Consider the following 21,274-nt stretch of genomic DNA (forward strand, 5'->3'; position numbering starts at 1 on the left):
CCGCAACATGGCGGGTATATATTTGGCTTGTTTTGGTCTCTGAGCGCCGTACTCAGATTATTGCATGGTTTGCTTTTTCCAAAAAGCTTTTTTGAAATCTGACACAGCGGTTGCATTAAGGAGAAGTATATCTATAATTCTGTGCATAATACTTGTATCGTTTAACAAAGTTTATTATGAGTATTTCTGTAAATTGATGTGGCTCTGTGCAAATTCACGGGATGTTTTGGAGGCAAAGCCAAATGTAAACTGAGGTTTTTGGATATAAATATGAACTTGATCGAACAAAACATACATGTATTGTGTAACATGTTGTCCCGGGAGTGTCATCTGATGAAGAATATCAAAGGTTAGTGATTAATTTTATCAATATTTCTGCTTTTTGTGACTCCTCTCTTTGGTTGGAAAATCTCTGTATGCTTTCTGTGACTAGTTGCTGACCTAACATAATGATATGTTCTGCTTTTGCCGAAAAGCTTTTTTGAAATCGGACACTGTGGTTGGATTAACGAGAATTTTATCTTTAAAATTGTGTCTAATACTTGTATGTTTGATCAAATTGAATTATGAGGTTTCTGTTGATTGAATTTGGCGCCCTGCAATTTCATTGGCTGTTGGCGAGCCAGTCCTAGACAGGTTAACTCATCTACACTGACTGAAGTGGATTTAACAAGGTCACATCAATAAGCTTTCATCTGGATTCACCTGATCAGTCTCATGGAAAGAGCAGGTGTTCTTAATGTTTTGTATACTCAGTGTATATGTCTTGGTAATTGGTGTCTCGCAATGTCTTGTCTTGCAGGCCTTGCAAATTCATGAGCCATTGACATTTAGAAGAGGTACAGCCTCCTTGACAGTGAGAACATTCTGATTTCATTCTCTTTCCAAGCAAAATGTAAACTCAGCAAAAAAGAAATGTCCATTTTCAGGACCCTGTCTTTCAAAGATATTTAGTAAAAATCCAAATAACTTCACAGATCTTCACTGTAAAAGGGTTTAAACACTGTTTCCCATGCTTGTTCAATGAACCATAAACAATTAATGAACATGCACCTGTGGAACGGTCATTAAGACACGAACAGCTTACAGACAGTAGGCAATTAAGGTCACAGTTATGAAAACTTAGGACACAAAAGAGTCTTACTACTGACTCTGAAAAACACCAAAATAAAGATGCCTAGGGTCCCTGCTCATCTGCGTGAACGTGCCTTAGGCATGCTGCAAGGAGGCATGAGGATTACAGATGTGGCCAGGGCAATAAATTGCAATGTCCATACCGTGAGACGCCTAAGACAGCACTACAGGATGGACAGCTGATCGCCCTCGTTGTGGCAGACCACGTGTAACAACACCTGCACAGGATCGGTACATTCGAACATCACACCTGCGGGACAGGTACAGGATGGCAACAACTGCCCGAGTTAAGCCAGGAACGCACAATCCCTCCATCAGTGCTCAGACTGTCCGCAATAGGGTGAGAGAGACTGGACTGAGGGCTTGTAGGCCTGTTGTAAGGCAGGTCCTCACCAGACATCACCAGCAACGTCGCCTATGGGCACAAACCCACCGTCGCTGGACCAGACAGGAAAGGCAAAAAGTGTAACTTCACTGACGAGTCGCGATTATATCTCACCAGGGGTGATGGTCCGATTCACGTTTATCGTCGAAGGAATGAGCATTACACCGAGGCCTGTACTCTGGAGCTGGATCGATTTGGAGGTGGAGGGTCCGTCATGGTGTGGGGCGGTGTGTCACAGCATCATCGGACTGAGCTTGTTGTCATTGCAGGCAATCTCAACGCTGTGCGTTACAGGGAAGACATCTTCCTCCCTCATGCGGTACCCTTCCTGCAGGCTCATCCTGACATGACCCTCCAGTATGACAATGCCACCAGCCATACTGCTCGTTCTGTGCGTGATTTCCTGCAAGACAGGAATGTCAGTGTTCTGCCAAGGCCAGCGAAGAGCCCGGATCTCAATCCCACTGAGCACGTCTGGAACCTGTTGGATCGGAGGGTGAGGGCTAGGGCCATTCCCCCTAGAAATATCCGGGAACTTGCAGGTGCCTTGGTGGAAGAGTGGGGTAACATCTCACAGCAAGAACTGGCAAATCTGGTGCAGTCCATGAGGAGGAGATGCACTGCAGTACTTAATGCAGCTGGTGGCCACACCAGATACTGACTGTTACTTTTGATTTTGACCCCCCCTTTGTACAGGGACACATTATTCCATTTCTGTTAGTCACATGTCTGTGGAACTTGTTCAGTTTATGTCTGTTGTTGAATCTAATGTTTATACAAATATTTACATGTTAAGTTTTACTGAAAATAAACGCAGTTGACGGTAAGAGGGCGTTTCTTTTTTTGCTGAGTTTACTTGTCAGGTCTCTCTCAAATTCCAGCTGGGCTTTTCGTTGATGTAACATGCTGCGTCTGTGTTCACTGAATACATTCTTCAGGGTGGAGAAGGAATTTTCACACATTGCTGTAGATGCCCCAAACGTTCTGAACGTCATGGGATGTACAGAATATGTGGCATTACGTGGAATTGTGCTAAATGCTTTTGCAAGTTCCTTGTCTTTTCTCAGCGTGTATATCAACAGACAGAAAAAGTCAACTGCTTTCCTCTCCCATCGAGTCAATCACATCCAACTTTCTTTGCAAAGGAAGCTAATTTACTGCAATTAACTCCACAATGTCTGACAAAGACAATTTCTTCCTTTTCCCATTGCGCTTCGTGTTTGTCTTCCATAAAATCATGCATTTCAAATGCTATTTACAAGAGGCATGCTTCCTCAGCCCTTTAGTGTTGTCAGTGGCCTGTTTCCAATTTGAGAAGCCAGTGAGTGAAAGCGCTGTTCGAATTAGCATTGGAGCCGAAGATACAGCCCTCTGTTTTCCTTGTAGAAAATGTATCTGCTTTACGGGAATATTCAAGCTACTCGCTTTCCTTGAACCAGGTGATACAAAAGGCCCGGTTTCTCCCACTGAAAATTATGGCTCGGGTATGTGTCAAGACAAACCTACACTGGCTCCTCATCACCGAGGTCGTCAGGTGCTAGTGGCTGAGGGTAACAAATGTGCAGGACCAGGTGCTTGTCGTGATGTTACCCTCGTGCTGCTGGTGCTATTCTTGATCTCAGCAGGCAGTGCTGGGGGGGGGGGGGTTTGCATTTGCTGCTCAGCTCAACCTCGGTGGTCGGGCTAGCAGTCGGGCTAGCAGTATTTTTGTTCTTGGCAATGACCAGCCATTTTCAGATATCTATGCTGATCAAAGCTTAGCCAACTAGCTATAATTATTCAGTGTGCCACTACCAAAACATAACTAAACTAGCTGTAGCTGTCTGCAAAAGTGAACAACCTTTATCCCCTCTGTGGAAAAAAAACGGTCAATTTGACCCCGCCCTGGGATCCAATGAGCTTCCTAAACAAGGTAATGAAGGTGGTACCTTATAGGATTGCATTACTAGATACCCAATCAGAATGCATTTTGGGATTTAACTACTAAATATTACATTATAACACCACCCCCCCTCCCCCGTCTCCTCAAATCATGAGCGCACACCGGCATATAGCCTTGACCCCGGTTCCGCACACTACACTGGCAAAACCGGATATGATCATTTACCTTTTCACACGTACCAACAAACGGGTGTGATCAAATTATACAGTGGTCCCTGCAGTGTACGCTCAAACCGTTTTGATTAGAACTCTTATTTAGAACGTCCAGTTTTGATTGACACAAAAGTCAGCATGAGCTAGCCACACTTATTTCACAGAAACATTTTGCACAAACACAGTCCTTACAAAGTTATGTCCTGAATGTGACCAGTTTATTTTTGGATGCAATGTTCAGACATTCACAGAAGTAGCAACAGCATACACAATCATCCAAACCGGAAAATGTAAGCTACATTAGGAAATATTGTAAGCTAACTGAGGAAATATTGACGTAACACAAGCAGTCATATTTAGACAGCTCTCGGCTAACAGAAACCACAATATGAATTAGCTAATATCAATTACTATTTATAATTAATCACATCACGGGTGAGCTCAACATTGATCAAAATAATTGAGTAAAACACTTTATAGAAATCTAAAGTAATCTGACGATGGGTAGTTAGTGCGCGCAGCCTTGTTGGTTTTTCCCGTCAACAAAAAATAAGAGACTAGATGAGTTTGGGCTGTTTGCATGTTGGAGGGGGTGTGTCGTCTACGATCATTCACTTCCCTTCATTCACTTCCGGAAGTTTACTTGAAAGATGAGTGAGCCATTCCTTCACCTCATTATAACATCTTTGGCTCGCAGATTATGTGACAGAATGCATTGTATAATGTCAACATACATGGCACCACACATAGCTGGCAAATAGCTTAGCATTAGCTCATCATAATCAGTACAACCTTCAAAAAAGTATTTTAAACACATAGGTTGCCATTACAATAGGCAATAGGAATGAATTATTTCTCACCAGTACTTGAAAACGTGAATAAAACTGTAAATACATTATGCTCCATATATACATCATGCTACAGTAGAAACAACTACATGATATACAGAAAATTAGGCACTCACTTTGATAGGGATGCACACATGTCCAAAGTTATTATTTGTAAGGGAAACAACAATGGAGGCAATGCGAGCGCCAGCCAGAAAATGTACCAATTCGTGCAAGACTGCGCAAAAATCTGCATAATTGATGTGTGGGAAAAAATGGGGAAGGGCTCTCCTCAAAGAGGGAAGTTTGTCCGGCTCAGTAAACTTCAAACAAATTGTCCGCAACACTGAAATGGGCTACTTCTATGTTAATTAATGAGGAGGCGGAACACACCTCAATTCAAACTGTTGTTAAAAAAATACAACTTGTTAGAAAATAATTTGAAATTGACAAGTTGAAACATAGCCTATAGATAATTAGCTGGCAGCACGTGTTAACTGTCCTGTTGCGTAATAATCCCATTTTGGAACAGTGGGTGCATTCTGACATCACGTGCATAAAACAACTCACGCTGGGGCAACCGTTAAGAGATACTTGGAACTCACGTATTAAAAAGGTTAACAATTATTATTATTATTAGTGTGGGTACTTATATTTGTCTTTTTACACAAGTATAATGGAAATGTGTTTTTTGCATATCCAAACTCCCCATGACACAGCAGCAGGGAGTGGGGTCATGGCCAGGGACGCCATTGTACAGCACCCCTGGAGCAATTAGGGTGCCTTGCTCAAGATTTAGGGTTAAGTGCATGCCCAGCTTTGCCATCTCCATAGCGCCGGCCATGTACCGACAAACCACAATATGACGTTTGGGTGTTTTGTCAACCAGTCTATTGCCTTTTACTGCACACCTAGTGCCAATGTTAGAAGATTGGGTAAAATAAACAGACATCATGTTCACAGGAGTGTCTAGCTAGCACAATCAGTGCAGTGATGAGGTACAGGCTACATCATTTGTGTTACTAGAGAAACATACATAAAGGACTACTAAACAGATGGTCCACAGACTGAATAGTTGATCATAAAAGTACAAAAATGTAAAGATGGTGCACTTTTGATGAGCTTGCAGCGAGATGAGATGATGTTTTCCACAAATTAGTCTTAAAGTACCTTTAAGGTTGTCTAAAAAAAATTGTTCTGTTCCTACACTTATAAACCTTGTTCCTCCAATTATCTTTCAAGAACGATATCGGGAGTATTTCGATTTATTCCATTGAGTAGACCTAGTTCTCCTTATTACACTTTATTGTGAAATATCCAAGATGGCGTAGCAGTGCAGACGTGTTTTGTCATTCTCTCGTGTACTTTTTGTATTTTTCTTTTTATAATTTCTTTTCAATCTCTTTTCCATTTTTAAATTAAATATATCTTCCGGTAACCCGCCTCACCCAATGTGATACGGATCAGCTATTTTTTTTATAGACCTTATTATAGCCAGAACCTCCATCAGGAGCTAGCCATCAGAAGCTAACCAGCTAATTAGCTACTAGCTATTTAGTCATTGTCAGCCACTGCCAGCGGCCTTTACCCTCCACACAGACACCAGACGTTTTTTAGCCTGGATAATACTTGCCAGCCTGCTAGTATCAGACTGTTTTTTTCCACTACAACGCCGGATTCCTGCCGAAATCCCTGGACCATTACTCCTGATCATCACAGCTAGCTAGCTGCTACTGAGTGACCCTGCCCCGAAGCTAGCTCTGAGCCAGGCCGACCTCCCGGCCTACTCAGTGATCACTCGGCTACACAGCTGATGCCTCCCGGACTCTACCCCAACACAGCTAGAATCCACTACTCCACCGGATCCTTGCAGTAAGCTCTGCATCGGATCATCGCTGTTAGCTAGCTGCCACCGATTGGCTAACGCTCCTGCCCCGAAGCTAGCACCCGTTAGCCGCGAGCCAGGCGCATCTCTCGGCTAGCAAACTAAATTACTGCAACTACAATACCTCTTTCACCATCTGGCCTGGACCCTTTGTCGACACGGCGCCCCGCCGTACCACCACGACTGGTCTGCCGACAGAACTTCATCCGCTGTGCCGTCAACAGGTCTTTGCCGGACGTCGGAGCAGATGCTTCTACTAACCCCGGCCTGCTAACTTTAAACGCTGTGTCTCCCGCGTGCTAGCGTAGTAACGACTACCTTGCGGCTTACCTGTTCCATCTATTGCTATTCACTGGACCCTATGATCACTTGGCTACATAGCTGATGCCTGCTGGACTGTTCATTATTCACAGTACTCCATTTTGTTTATTTTTTTTGGTTTATCTGTCGGCCACAGCCTCGAACTCAGGCCCGTGTAGTTAACCAACCCTCCCTGCCCATTCATCGCCATTTTACCTGTAGTTGCCGTCTTAGCTGATTAGCTGTTGTTGTCTTACCCGTTGTTGTCTTAGCTAGATCTCCCAATCAACACCTGTGATTGCTTTATGCCATGCTTTATGTCTCTCTCAAATGTCAATATGCCTTGTATACTGTTGTTTAGGATAGTTATCATTGTTTTAGTTTACAGCGGAGCCCCTAGTCCCACTCAACATGCCTCAGATACCTCCTTTGTCGCACCTCCCACACGTGGTGACCTCACACAGCATAAATAGTGCGTCCAGAGATGCAACCTCTCTTATCATCACCCAGTGCCTGGGTTTACCGCCACTGTGCCCATACCTGTGCCCATACCCATACCACCATACCTGTCTGTACATTATGCCCTGAATCTATTCTACCACGCCCAGAAATCTGCTCCTTTTATTCTCTGTCCCCAACGCACTAGACGACCGGTTTTAATAGCCTTTAGCCGTACCCTCATCCTATTCCTCCTCTGTTCCTCGGGTGATGTGGAGGTTAACCCAGACCCTGCTTTTCCCCAGGAACTCTCAATTGTTGTCTTCTGTAACTGAAAAAGCCTTGGTTTTATGCATGTTAACATCAGAAGCCTCCTCCCTAAGTTTGTTTTACTCACTGCTTTAGCACACTCTGATGTCCTTGCCGTGTCTGAATCCTGGCTTAGGAAGGCCACCAAGAATTCTGAGATTTCCATACCCAACTACAACATTTTCCGTCAAGATAGAACTGCCAAAGGGGGAGGAGTTGCAATCTACTCCAGAGATAGCCTGCAGAATTATGTCATACTTTCCAGGTCTATGCCCAAACAGTTCGAGCTTCTAATTTTAAAAATGAATCTCTCCAGAAATAAGTCTCTCACTGTTGCCGCCTGTTATAGACCCCCCTCAGCTCCCAGCTGTGCCCTGGACACCATATGTGAATTGATTGCCCCCCATCTAGCTTCAGAGTTCGTTCTGTTATGTGACCTAAACTGGGATATGCTTAACACCCCGGCAGTCCTACAATCTAAGCTAGATGCCCTCAATCTCACACAAATTATCAAGAAACCCACCAGGTACAACCCTAAATATGTAAACATGGTCACCCTCATAGATATTATCCTGACCAACTTGCCCTCTAAATACATCTCTGCTGTCTTCAACCAGGATCTCAGCAATCACTGCCTCATTGCCTGCGCCTGTAATGGGTTCGCGGTCAAACGACCACCCCCATCACTGTCAAATGCTCCCTAAAATACTTCAACGAGCAGGTCTTTCTAATTGGCCTGGCCCGGGTATCGTGGAAGGATATTGACCTCATCCCGTCAGTAGAGGAAACCTGGTTGTTTTTTAAAAAGTGCTTTCCTCACAATCTTAAATAAGCATGCCCCATTCAAAAAAAAATAGAACTAAGAACAGATATAGCCCCTGGTTCACTCGACTTGACTGCCCTTGACCAGCACAAAAACATCCTGTGGCGTTAGCATCGAATATCCCCCGTGATATGCAACTTTTCAGAAAAGTCAGGAACCAATATACACAGTCAGTTAGGAAAGCAAAGACTAGCTTTTTCAAACAGAAATGTGCATCCTGTAGCACTAATCCCAAAAAGTTTTGGGCCACTGTAAAGTCCATGGAGAATAAGAGCACCTCATTCCAGTTGTCCACTGCACTGAGGCTAAGAAACTAAATAAATCAAATCAAAGTTCATTTGTCACGTGCGCCGAATACAACAGGTATACCTTACAGTGAAATGCTTACTTACAGGCTCTAACCAATAGTGCAAAAATGATTAAATCTACGATAATTGAGAATTTCAAAAAGCATTTTTCTACGGCCATGCTTTCCACCTGGCTACCCCTACCTCGGCTAACAGCTCTGCACCCCCCGCAGAAACTTGCCCAAGTCCCCCCCCCCCCTCGCTTCTCCTTCACCCAAATAGCTGATATTCTGAAAGAGCTGCCAAATCTGGACCCAGCTGGGCTAGACAATCTGGACCCTCTCCAATATTATCAGCCGAAATTGTTGCAACCCCTATTACTAGCCTGTTCAACCTCTCTTTCGTATCTCTGAGATCCCTAAAGATTGGAAAGCTGCCGCGGTCATCCCCCTCTTCAAAGGGGAGACACTCTAGACCCAAACTGTTAGAGACCTAAATCCATCCTGCCCTGCCTTTCTAAAGTCTTCGAAAGCCAAGTTAACAAACAGATCACCGACCATTTCAAATCCCACCGTACCTTCTCCTCTATGCAATCTGGTTTCCGAGCTGGTCATGGGTGCACCTCAGCCACGCTCAAGGTCCTAAACAATATCATAACCGTCATCGATAAAAGACAGTACGGTGCAGCCGTCTTCAATGACCTGGCCAAGGCTTTTGACTCTGTCAATCACAGCATTCTTATTGGCAGACTCAATAGCCTTGGTTTCTCAAATGACTGCCTCGCCTGGTTCACCATCTACTTCTCAGACAGAGTTCAGTGTGTCAAATCAGAGGGCCTGTTGTCCGGACCTCTGGCAGTCTTTATGGGGGTCCCACAGGGTTCAATTCTCGGGCCGACACTCTTCTCTGTATATATCAATGATGTCGCTCTTGCTGCTGGTGATTCTCTGATCCACCTCTATGCAGACGACACCATTCTGTATACATCTGGCCCTTATTTGGACACTCTTAACCTGTCTGGGAACAGCAGAACCCCTCACCAACAGCCAATGAAATTGCAGGGCGCAAAATTCAAACAGAAATCTCATAATTCACATTTCTCAAACATACAAGTATTAGACACCATTTTAAAAATCAACTTCTCGTTAATCCAACCACAGTATCCGATTTCAAAAAGGCTTTTCGGCGAAAGCACAACATATCATTATGTTAGGTCAGCACCTAGTCACAGAAAGCATACAGCCATTTTCCAACCAAAGAGGAGTCACAAAAAGCAGAAATAGAGATAAAATTCATCACTAACCTTTCATATTCTTCATCAGATGACACTCCCGGGACAACATGTTACACAATACATGTATGTTTTGTTCGATCAAGTTCATATTTATATCCAAAAACCTCAGTTTACATTTGGCTTTGCCTCCAAAACATCCCGTGAATTTGCACAGAGCCACATCAATTTACAGAAATACTCATAATAAACTTTGTTAACCTCTAATTCCTCCCAAACCCGGATCCGGGAGCACCCCCATCAGTAAAAAAGCTGACTAGCATAGCCTAGCATAGCGTCACAAGTAAATACTAGCATCTAAATATCATTAAATCACAAGTCCAAGACACCAGATGAAAGGTACACATCTTGTGAATCCAGCCATCATTTCTGATTTTTAAAATGTTTTACAGGGAAGACACAATATGTAAATCTATTAGCTAACCACGTTAGCAAAAGACACCACTTTTTTTACTCCACCATTTTTTTACTGCATCAGTAGCTATCACAAATTCGACCAAATAAAAGATATAAATTGCCACTAACCAAGAAACAACTTCATCAGATGACAGTCTGATAACATATTTATTGTATAGCATATGTTTTGTTAGAAAAATGTGCATATTTCAGGTATAAATCATAGTTTACCATTGCAGCCACCATCACAACTCTCACCAAAGCGACTAAAATAACTACAGAGAGCAACGTGAATTACCTAAATACTCGTCATAAAACATTTATGAAAAATACACAGCGTACAGCAAATGAAAGACACAGATCTTGTGAATCCAGCCAATATTTCAGATTTTCTAAGTGTTTTACAGCGAAAACACAATATAGCGTTATATTAGCTTACCACAATAGCAAACACACAACAGCATTGATTCAAGCCAAAAATAGCGATAACGTATAACCCAGCAAAAGATATTAATTTTTTCACTGACCTGCTCAGAATTCTTCAGATGACAGTCCTATAACATCATATTACACAATGCATATAGAGTTTGTTCGAAAATGTGCATATTTAGCGGCACAAATCGTGGTTATACAATGAGAAAAGTAGCCAAGCTGCCAAGAAAATGTCGGGAGAAATCTTGGGAGAGGCACCTATTCTAATCGATAAATAATCATAAACTTGACTAAAAAATACAGGTTGGACAGCAAATGAAAGATAAATTAGTTCTTAATGCAACCGCTGTGTTAGATTTTTAAAATTAACGTTACTGCGCATACAGCGTGCGCTAAAGCGAGACCGCACCGAAATTCATGGCGTATTTATTGTTTAACATTTGTCAACATAAATACGAATTAACAGCATAAAGACTTCTTACTATTTGACGAGCTTCCATCAGAATCTTGGGCAAGGTGTCCTTTCTCCAGAACAATTGTCTTTTGGTTGAAAGATGTCCTCTTCTCCTGTAGAAATAGCAGCTAACGCTAGCTATGTGCAGGAGAGGTGTCCAACTCGTGAAAGCGCGTGACTAAGAAATTCCAGAAAATCGCAATAAACTGATGTAAACTGCTATAAGTCGGTTTAAATTAACTACCTTATGATGTCTTTAACACCTATAACGAATAAAAACATGACCGGATATATCTAAAGGCCTATAACCGGAGCGTTCTAGAGCCACAGCCAGATGTCCTCCCTGCGCCAGAGCGAAGTGAAAAATGGCCGGACACTTTGTTCCGAGGTGTTTTATAAGCTTTCAGTTCTGCCTAGCAACCCCGTTTCAACTCTCACTATTCGCTGACACCCATGGGAAGACGTATGCAGTGCATCTCAACCAATAGAAGACAGGCAGATTTATAAACAGATCTCAGAACAGCAAGAAGATTTATGCATTCTCACATCCTCATAGGAAAAATGCTCTAACTCGAGTTCTGTTTCACTCACAGATATAATTCAAACGGTTTTAGAAACTAGAGAGTGTTTTCTATCCAATAGTAATAATAATATGCATATTGTAAGAGCAAGAATTGAGTACGAGGCAGTTTAATTTGGAAACAAAATTATTACAAAGTGCAAATAGCACCCCCTATTGAGAAGAAGTTAAACGATACAAGTATTATGCACAGAATTATAGATATACTTCTCCTTAATGCAACCGCTGTGTCAGATTTCAAAAAAGCTTTACGGAAAAAGCAAACCATGCAATAATCTGAGTACGGCGCTCAGAGACCAAAACAAGCCAAATATATACCCGCCATGTTGCGGAGTCAACAGAAGTCAGAAATAGCATTATAAATATTCACTTACCTTTGATGATCTTCATCAGAATGCACTCCCAGGAATCCCATTTCCACAATAAATGTTTGTTTTGTTCGATATAGTCCATAATTTATGTCCAAATACCTTCATTTTGTTCGCGTGTTCAGTCCAGTAATCCAAATTCATGACGCACAGGTCAGACGAAGTCAAACAATTCCATTACAGTTCGTAGAAACATGTCAAAAGATGTATAGAATCAATCTTTAGGATGTTTTTAACATAAATCTTCAATAATGTTCCAACCGGAGGATTCCTTTGTCTTTAGAATTGCAATGGAACGCAGGTCGCTCTCACGTGAACGCGCATGACCAGCTCAAACCATTCTGCCAGACCCGTGACTCATTCAGCTCCCATTCCCCCCTCCTTCACAGTAGAAGCATCAAACAAGGTTCTAAAGACTGTTGACATCTAGTGGAAGCCGTAGGAAGTGAAATATGACCCCATAGACACTGTATATTCGATAGGCAATGAGTTGAAAAACTACAAACCTCAGATTTCCCACTTCCTGGTTGGAATTTTCTCAGGTTTGCGCCTGCCATATGAGTTCTGTTATACTCACAGACATCATTCAAACAGTTTTAGAAACTTCAGTGTTTTCTATCCAATACTACTAATAATATGCATATATTAGCTTCGGGGCCAGAGTAGCAGGAAGTTTACTCTGGGCACACTTTTCTTCCGAACATGAAAATGCTGCCCCCTATCCCAAACAGGTTAACAAACCTCTAAACGAGCTTCAATTTCATACAACACTCCTTCCGTGGCCTCAAACTGCTCTTAAATGCTAGTATAACTAAATACATGCTCTTCAACCGATCGCTGCCCGCACCCACCCGCCCGACTTGCATCACTACTCTGGACGGTTCTGACTTAGAATATGTGGACAACTCCAAATGCCTAGGTGTCTGGTTAGACTGTAAACTCTCCTTCGAAACTCACATTAAGCATCTCCAATCCAAAATTTAACCTAGAACCTATTTCGCAACAAAGCCTCCTTCACTCATGCTGCCAAACATACCCTCGTAAAACTGACTATCCTACCGATCCTTGACTTTGGCGTTGTCATTTACAAAATAGCCTCCAACACTACTCAGCAAATTGGATGTAGTCTATCACAATGCCATCAGTTTTGTCACTAAAGCCCCATATACTACCCACCACTGCGACCTGCTTGCTCTCGTTGGCTGACCCTCGCTACATATCCGTCTCCAAACCCACTGGCTCCAGGTCATCTATAAGTCTTTGCTAGGTAAAGCCCCGCCTTATCGCAGCTCACTGGTAACCATAGCAACACCCACCTGTAGCACGCGCTCCAGCAGGTATATTTCACTGGTCATCCCCAAAGTCAACATCTCCTTTGGCCGCCTTTCCTTCCAGTTCTCTGCTGGCAATGACTGGAACGAATTGCAAAAGTCACTGAAGTTGGAGACTCATATCTCCCTCACTAACTATAAGCATCAGCTGCCAGAGCAGCTTACCGATCACTGCACCTGTACACAGCCCATCTGTAAATAGCCCACCCAACTACCTCATCCCCATATTGTTATTTTTTTTGCACTTGCTCTTTTGCACCCCGGTATCTCTACTTGCACATCTATCACTCCAGTGTTAATGCTAAATTGTAATTATTTCGTCACTATGGCCTATTTATTGCCTTACCTCCCTAATCTTACTACATTTGCACACACTGTATTTTGGTTTTTCTATTGTATTATTGACTGTACGTTCGAATGTGTAACTGTGTTGTATTTGTCACTGCTTTGCTTAATCTTGGCCAGGTAGCAGTTGTAAATGAGAACTGGCCTACCTGGTTAAATAAAGGTGAAATAAATTAAATTAAATTGTAAAATATGCCTAAGTGTAATGTACTTGAATTAATCCATGCTAGTGTGTTGTGTAATGTTGCCACTTATGAATTACAATTCTAAAAGCAAAATAGCGTAGGGTTGGCCTCATTCCTGTTATTCTCATTGTGCAACATTTATTCAGCTAGAGGAAAATAGCAGTTCAATATAAAAGTGCTCCTTTATTAACTTCTCTAGGATAGGGGGCAGCATTTTCACGTTTGGATGAAAAGCATACCCAAATTCAACTGCCAGCTACTCATCCCCAGAAGATAAGATATGCATATTATTAGTAGATTTGGATAGAAAACACTCAAGTCTCTAAAACTGTTTGAATAATGTCTGTGAGTATAACAGAACTTATTTAGCAGGCGAAACCCAGAGGACAAACCATTCAGATTTTCATTTTTTGAGGTCACTCTCTTTTCAATGGACTTTCATTGGGAATCCAGATTTCTAATTGACCTTCTTGCAGTTCCTACCGCTTCCACTGGATGTCAACAGTCTTTAGAAATTGGTTGAGGGTTTTTCCTTTGTGTAATGAAGAAGTACGGCCATCTTGAACGAGGGTCACTTGAAGTGTACTGTTTGTTAGAGGCGCGTGACCAGAAAGCTAGCTACAGTTTGTTTTAATCCTGTATTGAACACAGATCATCCCGTCTTCAATTTTATCGATTATTTACGTTAAAGAATACCTAAAGTTGTATTACAAAAGTAGTTTGAAATGTTTTGGCAAAGTTTACAGGTAACTTTTGAGATATTTTGTAGTCACGTTGCACAAGTTGGAACCAGTGTTTTTCTGGATCAAACGCGCCAAATAAATGGACATTTTGGATATATATCGACGGAATTAATCGAACAAAAAGGACCATTTGTGATGTTTATGGGACATATTGGAGTGCCAACAACAGAAGCTCGTCAAAGATAAGGCATGAATTATATTTTTATTTCTGCGTTTTGTGTCGCGCCTGCAGGGTTGAAATATGCTTCTCTCTCTTTGTTTACTCTGTTGCTATCCTCAAATAATAGCATCGTTTGCTTTCGCCGAAAAGCCTATTTGAACTCTGACATGTTGTAGCTTTAATTTGGTATCTTTCACGTGTGATTTAATGAAAGTTTGATTTTTATAGTAATTTATTTGAATATGGCGCTCGGCATTTTCTCTGGCTTTTGGCCAAGTGAGACAGTAGCGTCCCGCCTAAACTCAGATATTTGGATATAAATATGAACTTTACCGAACAAAACATACATGTATTGTGTAACATGAAGTCCTATGAGTGTCATCTGATGAAGATCATCAAAGGTTAGTGATTCATTTTATCTCTATTTCTGCTTTTTGTTACTCCTCTCTTTGGCTGGAAAAATGGCTGTGTTTTTCTGTGACTTGGCTCTGAACTAACATAATCGTTTGGTGTGCTTTCGTCGTAAAGCCTATTTGAATTCTGACATGTTGGCTGGATTCACAACAAGTGTAGCTTTAATTTGGTATCTTTCATGTGTGATTTCATGAAAGTTTGATTTTTATAGTAATTTATTTGAATTTGGCGCTCTGCATTTTTACTGGCTTTTGGCCAAGTGGGACGTTAGCGTCCCACATTTCCCAGAGAAGTTAAACCAATGTGTTTCGGCATTAAAGCATTCATCGTGGTGCATGTGTACAGGCAGAACAGGCCAAGTGTATAGTTCCAATTCTAAATGGGCATTTGCCCGCATCACAGTCCAACAGGCCAAAACCAAGCGACAGTGCTCCATGAAGAAGCAAGCCCATCTTTCAGCCTGATCTAGCGTCCCCCGTCCCTACTCATCACCAGGGGCTACAGTAGATTTGTCCATACAAAGTGCAACATTTTCTGTCCGAGCCCTAATCATGATGTCCATTCCATGTTCTCGCTTTGTTTACAGCTGAAAACCCAATGAACAATGAATTGAAAGGAATTTAACTAAATCGCCTAACTAACCATCTGGCATAGCAGGGGTGTGAAGAATGTCCTTGTCCTTCTAAGACATTCTTCTGAACGGGATATCTAGTCAAAGACAGTAGAGTAAGAAGAGGGGCAGAAACTGCTTCTCCAATAGAAATCCCCGATCAAGCTTGGCGATGTCATGGTGACTTTGGCTAGCTAACCTCGTGGGTAGGAACACATCATCGGGTCTAACATTCGTCTTGTGCAGGCCGTCAAATCAAAGGCACTCCTTCGATATATAGTTGTTTTTGACAAATGAAAACGTGTCAGTTTGTCACTTTCACAAAATTAGAGTAATAACATGTTCAACTACTTAAGACATTGGCTCGAATCTAGGATGTCCTTTTAGAAACTCTATGGTCAAGTCTCGAGACGAGTCTAGTCCATTGAGGTAGCATGATGGTGGACCAGACACAAGCATGGACTTGTCAGAATCAGGTATGTGCCACTTTTGTCAACCTAACTAACATTTTCATTCTCGTTTCACCAAGTTTTATATCCTAATTTCAGGAAACTAGGCGTATGCTGCGGGTCACTACGTCACAAGAGACCCATTTGAACGTAACATTTGTTTTTTTGCGTTTTTGGACAGAAATGCCTTCTGGAACATGTGAACTTTCATGTGCCTTAATTACAGACTTGTATGCCATCTGTAACTACGAATATAAAAAATTACGAGCCTAGTTGGTTTAGCCACAAAAAGACAGAAACCTTTCCGCTAGCCATGATTGGCTGAGATAATGAGTGGGCTGGACATGCCGAGAGATGAGTTTGGATTGGTCTGCCATATAGCACGCTTCTGTCTATTTGAGCTGGTCAGTATGTGTAGGTAATCGTGTCTAACGCAGTTTTTTTTTCTTTTTTCTACGTAAGTGTTGCTCTCGTCACTTTCTGGAGGAGTTTTGAAATCAGTGGAATTTGAGTATGATAGCTAAGGAGAAAACACCTGTCTCCGGAATACATCTTCCAACTAAGGGCAACCATGGCATCCGAGACAGTGAGAGACGTCCATCCATGATGTACACTACCGTTCAAAAGTTTGGGGTCACTTAGAAATGTCCTTGTTTTTTAAAGAAAACCAATTTAAAATAACATCAAATTGATCAGAAATACAGTGTAGACATTGTTAATGTTGTAAATGACTACTGTAGCTGGAAACGGCTGATTTTTTATGGAATATCGACAAAGGCATACAGAGCCCCATTATCAGCAACCATCACTCCTGTGTTCCAATTGCAATTCTGTTTGCACAGCCGAAAACTGTTGTGCTGATTAAAGAAGCATTAAAACTGGCCTTCTTTAGACTAGTTGAGTATCTGGAACATCAGCATTTGTGGGTTCGATTACAGGCTCAAAATGGCCAGAAACAAAGCACTTTCTTCTGAAACTCGTCAGTCTATTCTTGTTCTGAGAAATGAAGGCTATTCCATGCGAGAAATTGCCAAGAAACTGAAGATCTCGTACAAGGCTGTGTACTACTCCCTTCACAGAACAGCGCAAACTGGCTCTAACCAGAATCGAAAGAGAAGAGCGGGAGGCCCCGGTGCACAACTGAGCAAGAGGACAAGTACATTAGAGTGTCTAGTTTGAGAAACAGACACCTCACAAGTCCTCAACTGGTAGCTTCATTAAATAGCACCCGCAAAACACCGGTCTCAATGTCAATAGTGAAGAGGTCGACTCCGGGAATGCTTTTCTTCTAGGTAGAGTTCCTCTGTCCAGTGCCTGTGTTCTTTTGCCCATCTTAATCTTTTCTTTTTATTGGCCAATCTGAGATATGGCTTTTTCTTTGCAACTCTGCCTTGAAGGCCACACTTAAGAGGATGTGAATGATGCTGAATGGGTGTAGACAGAGAATAGCTCTCCGGTAGGTACTAAAAAATTCATTTTCCATTTTCTCAAAAATGAAGTTACAAGTTCATCAACTTTCAAAGCAGAATTACTTTCCCATTGTTCCTCAAATGCAGTGAATGATATACAATTTTGTAGCTCTGTGTCTCTGCTTTTATCCAATGTAAAAAAACACAATTTCAAATTTTGCTACATAAAACCGAATCAAGGCGGTCGGTCACATATAATAATCCAGGAGTTACAGTAACTTGATGATGTGAGATTGATGAATAAATTGCAAGAGGCATTGCATTGTTGTGTAATGTTGTCAGTTACTAATTTTAATTCAATAAGCAAAATTGTTAAAGTTTGGCCACTTTCCTATTTATCTCATTGTACAATATTTATTCAGCCACTGAGGTAAATTCATGATTTTGGTTAATATTCTTTTGAAGAAACAACTCTGTAAATAAGCAGTATCATGGGAATTCCAGCAGCCACCTACCCTTCTCAACTTGTTGGTGTGATCATCTGATCAGGATAAAAAATTGCGGGCATGCCAATGGCACGGTCTCCGACCAAACATTTTAGAGGCCCTACTCTTGGCCGCAGAGACAACATTTGCTTAAATCTACTTTCCTGCTATTCTACACATTTTGCCATGGGGCAGAAAAAGATTTACAGTTTAAAAGCTAATTTCCTACAATTGTACACATTTTGCCATGGCTTATGCAGTGTTCTTATGCTATCTATCTAAGTGACTCAAACATTATAACAAAATCAATGGGCCATGACATGACACTTTTGGAATGTTACGATTCTCCAGGACTGTCTAGTTTTTATTTTGGTGGTTGTTAGTTCTCAAAGATAAATATAGCACTCCAATATCTATATCTGGTTTTAGTTGTTTAAGTTACCATTGAAAATATGTTTTGCCATTCTGAAATAAAAAATATATATTTTCTGGGGTGGTGGCAACAATTTAAATTGTTTAAATGATTTACATGAACAAAAGGGGAAACACTGCACATTGATTCTGTTGGAGAATGGACTTGGAGCTGTCATAGTCACATAACACACTTGATTAAAGGCTGATCCTTCACTTTGTTTGGTAAGGAATGGGACTATCGTTCAAGGAACAATGTGTATATCATCTACGAAATTACCATTGAACTGTAGGAAGTATTGCAAAATGTGGCTTTAAAACAAATAGCATCTATCATTACAGAATGGGTCTTCAAATAGGCCTATCACCATGGTTTAGAATGAAATCCTGCCATTAACAAGGCCCTCACGAACCAGCACCTCAGGCCCTGAGGACCCTAAGGCTAATGAACAGAGTGCTGTGTGTGGCCTGGGTTCAACATCGAACATGGACAACTCAGTGAGAAATGAGCAGAGACCAAGAGACTATACTCGTATTGTATGGTAACATGTGTGATGCGTCAGACACATAGGTCTGACTCATCCTTCAATTCCATCTGTGAAGGAACTTAGGATCATAAATATCGACCCACACACTATGGCAACTCAAGGCAGAATTGAGCTGAGTGGCAGTGCTATTCTTAATTTTTATATTTCAAGGTTGCTGAAGACATTTGTTTACAACTTAATATGCGTGTAAAGACACCAGACAACAATGTAGGTCAAAAAGATACAAACCTGTTTGTCCTTATTTTGTATCTTCATGTTTCTCTTCACCGTCGCTGCATCTATGACACAGAAATATATTTCTTTATTAAAGTGAAAAACAAAACACACTAACCTTAATATGACCTGGTATGACCTGGTATTTCTAGTTGACTAGTCCTGTAGAAAGTTCTTCTGCATCGAAGATCAGTGATATTAGTACTCTTAAAATGGAAATTAAACACAGCTGATGGTAAAATACAATAAACAGGTGATCATTGGTTTGTCACATTTCTCCATCGATAGATTGTTGTTACACTACACCAGGCCTTTTTTGTGAGACATTAAATCTAGGCCTCCATGATTGGGCACCATGAATAATTACAATGTAATTACTGCAAGTCTAACTCATGTGTCAACTAGTCTAGGCTATATGTGAAATAAAATGTGCAACTAAAAGTTAGACACTTGTAAATTACAGCACAACACTTTGAAAGTAATGAGCCAAACTAGGAAACAAACTACCGGATTAAAATAACCACCAAATGCACTATTGCTTTCGAAATGAAGTTTGCCCTAAACTAAAATCAGACAAAAACGTATTCGCTCATAGCGAGCTCTTATTTTGGGATAGCTTTTTTGTTTATAAGTTAACAAAAGGAACCTTAAGTGGTGCAGGGGGCTATTTTACCTGTGCAACCAGGGTCTTTGTTTTCTGTTGCACGGAGGCGCACCTGGTGTAGATAGGCTACAATAAAATTCCATAGGAATAATTTACCTACCGTTGGGAACGTGCCTTTAATGGTAAGGACTTGTGCTGGCTATCATTAAGTAGTAGCCTATAGATCATAATTGCTACAAGTTGGCTGGCAAATTGATCGTTCTTATATGATTAAGACCGCGTTAATCATCAAAACATCTCCGCCAAAAAAAACACTACATCGGCGGGAACCGTGTCCTATTTATATTAGCAATCTATCGAGCTAGCCAATCTGCTAACTCTAATGTCACTGCAATGATGTTATATATTCCAGTCCTTACACGTGTTAACACCCCCTTAAACTCCTCGCAGGGACACCGCCGCTACCCCTCAATAAGACCTCACCTACCCGGGCAACACTCACCAGTCAGGCCATCAGCTGCCGAACACTGGGTTTTACCCCCGCATTTATTTCCAAGGACACAAAACGCCATGACAGTTTAGAAAAATGCATACAAAATTTGAGGGGGGGTGGGAGACGGCGGAAAAAAACTCCGTACAATTTCTTAATCCTCTTAAAGCACAAGAGCAGAGGAGTTCATTCATGAGGGATGCACGAGTTCGAGACTCCCAAACCTTACCACAACACAAGACCCAGCAATACAACACAGAGTTAAAAAAAAAGTTAAAAAACCTACTTACCTAAAATGGCTACTGCTGCAGCCAAAATACAAACAGCTATTATTTGGTGAAGTTTAGCACTGGCCGCCTGCTACAACAGCCTAACCTTAATTGGACCCGTAACATTCTATTTTTCATTGGCTGCACCATAGCGCAGCTGGGTCGATGGATATTTCCATTGGTTCTCCAGCTGTCAAACAAGGAGTGCCGTTCTATGTTTGTCTGAGAGCTACATATTGCATATCTTTGCTATTTGGGATCACTTGGACGTCCATACCACCATAGAAATTGAAATTGTTAATGTTTAGGGTTATGGCTAGGTTATGTTTAAGGTAAGGGTAGGGGGTGAGGTTAGGGTTTAGGATATGGACGTCCCAATGATCCCATATAGCACTAACCCATATTGCAAGCACCATTGTGCACTTTTAGTTATTTGCGTTGATGTGCACCCTTTATGTGATTGGTTGTATAGTAGTAATTCGCTTACCATAAAACCGCACGAAAACCTCCTTTTTCGGCCATGAAAGTCACTCGGTTTTCGCTCCTTCGTTTAACACGTTTTTTTTCGTGGTCTTAATCTAATGGTTTCATTGCTGTACGGCTCT

The 21,274-nt window shown here is 41.5% G+C and overlaps 1 protein-coding gene across 1 annotated transcript in view; it reads right to left on the bottom strand.

The window, feature by feature from the left end:
* chd6 (chromodomain helicase DNA binding protein 6) overlaps positions 1 to 20,575 on the bottom strand; it is a 122,838-nt gene extending 102,263 nt beyond the window's left edge. Inside the window, exons 1-2 of the mRNA XM_038966077.1 lie at positions 20,413 to 20,575; positions 19,322 to 19,371 (exon numbers count right to left, since the gene is read on the bottom strand). Of these exons, the coding sequence (XP_038822005.1) occupies positions 19,322 to 19,371; positions 20,413 to 20,482 (120 nt within the window). The 5' untranslated portion in view covers positions 20,483 to 20,575. The remainder of the gene's footprint in view (positions 1 to 19,321; positions 19,372 to 20,412) is intronic.
* Positions 20,576 to 21,274: the final 699 nt, after the last annotated feature.

The sequence above is a fragment of the Salvelinus namaycush genome, chromosome 2, assembly GCF_016432855.1.
Source record: "Salvelinus namaycush isolate Seneca chromosome 2, SaNama_1.0, whole genome shotgun sequence".
Lineage (NCBI taxonomy): Eukaryota > Metazoa > Chordata > Actinopteri > Salmoniformes > Salmonidae > Salvelinus > Salvelinus namaycush.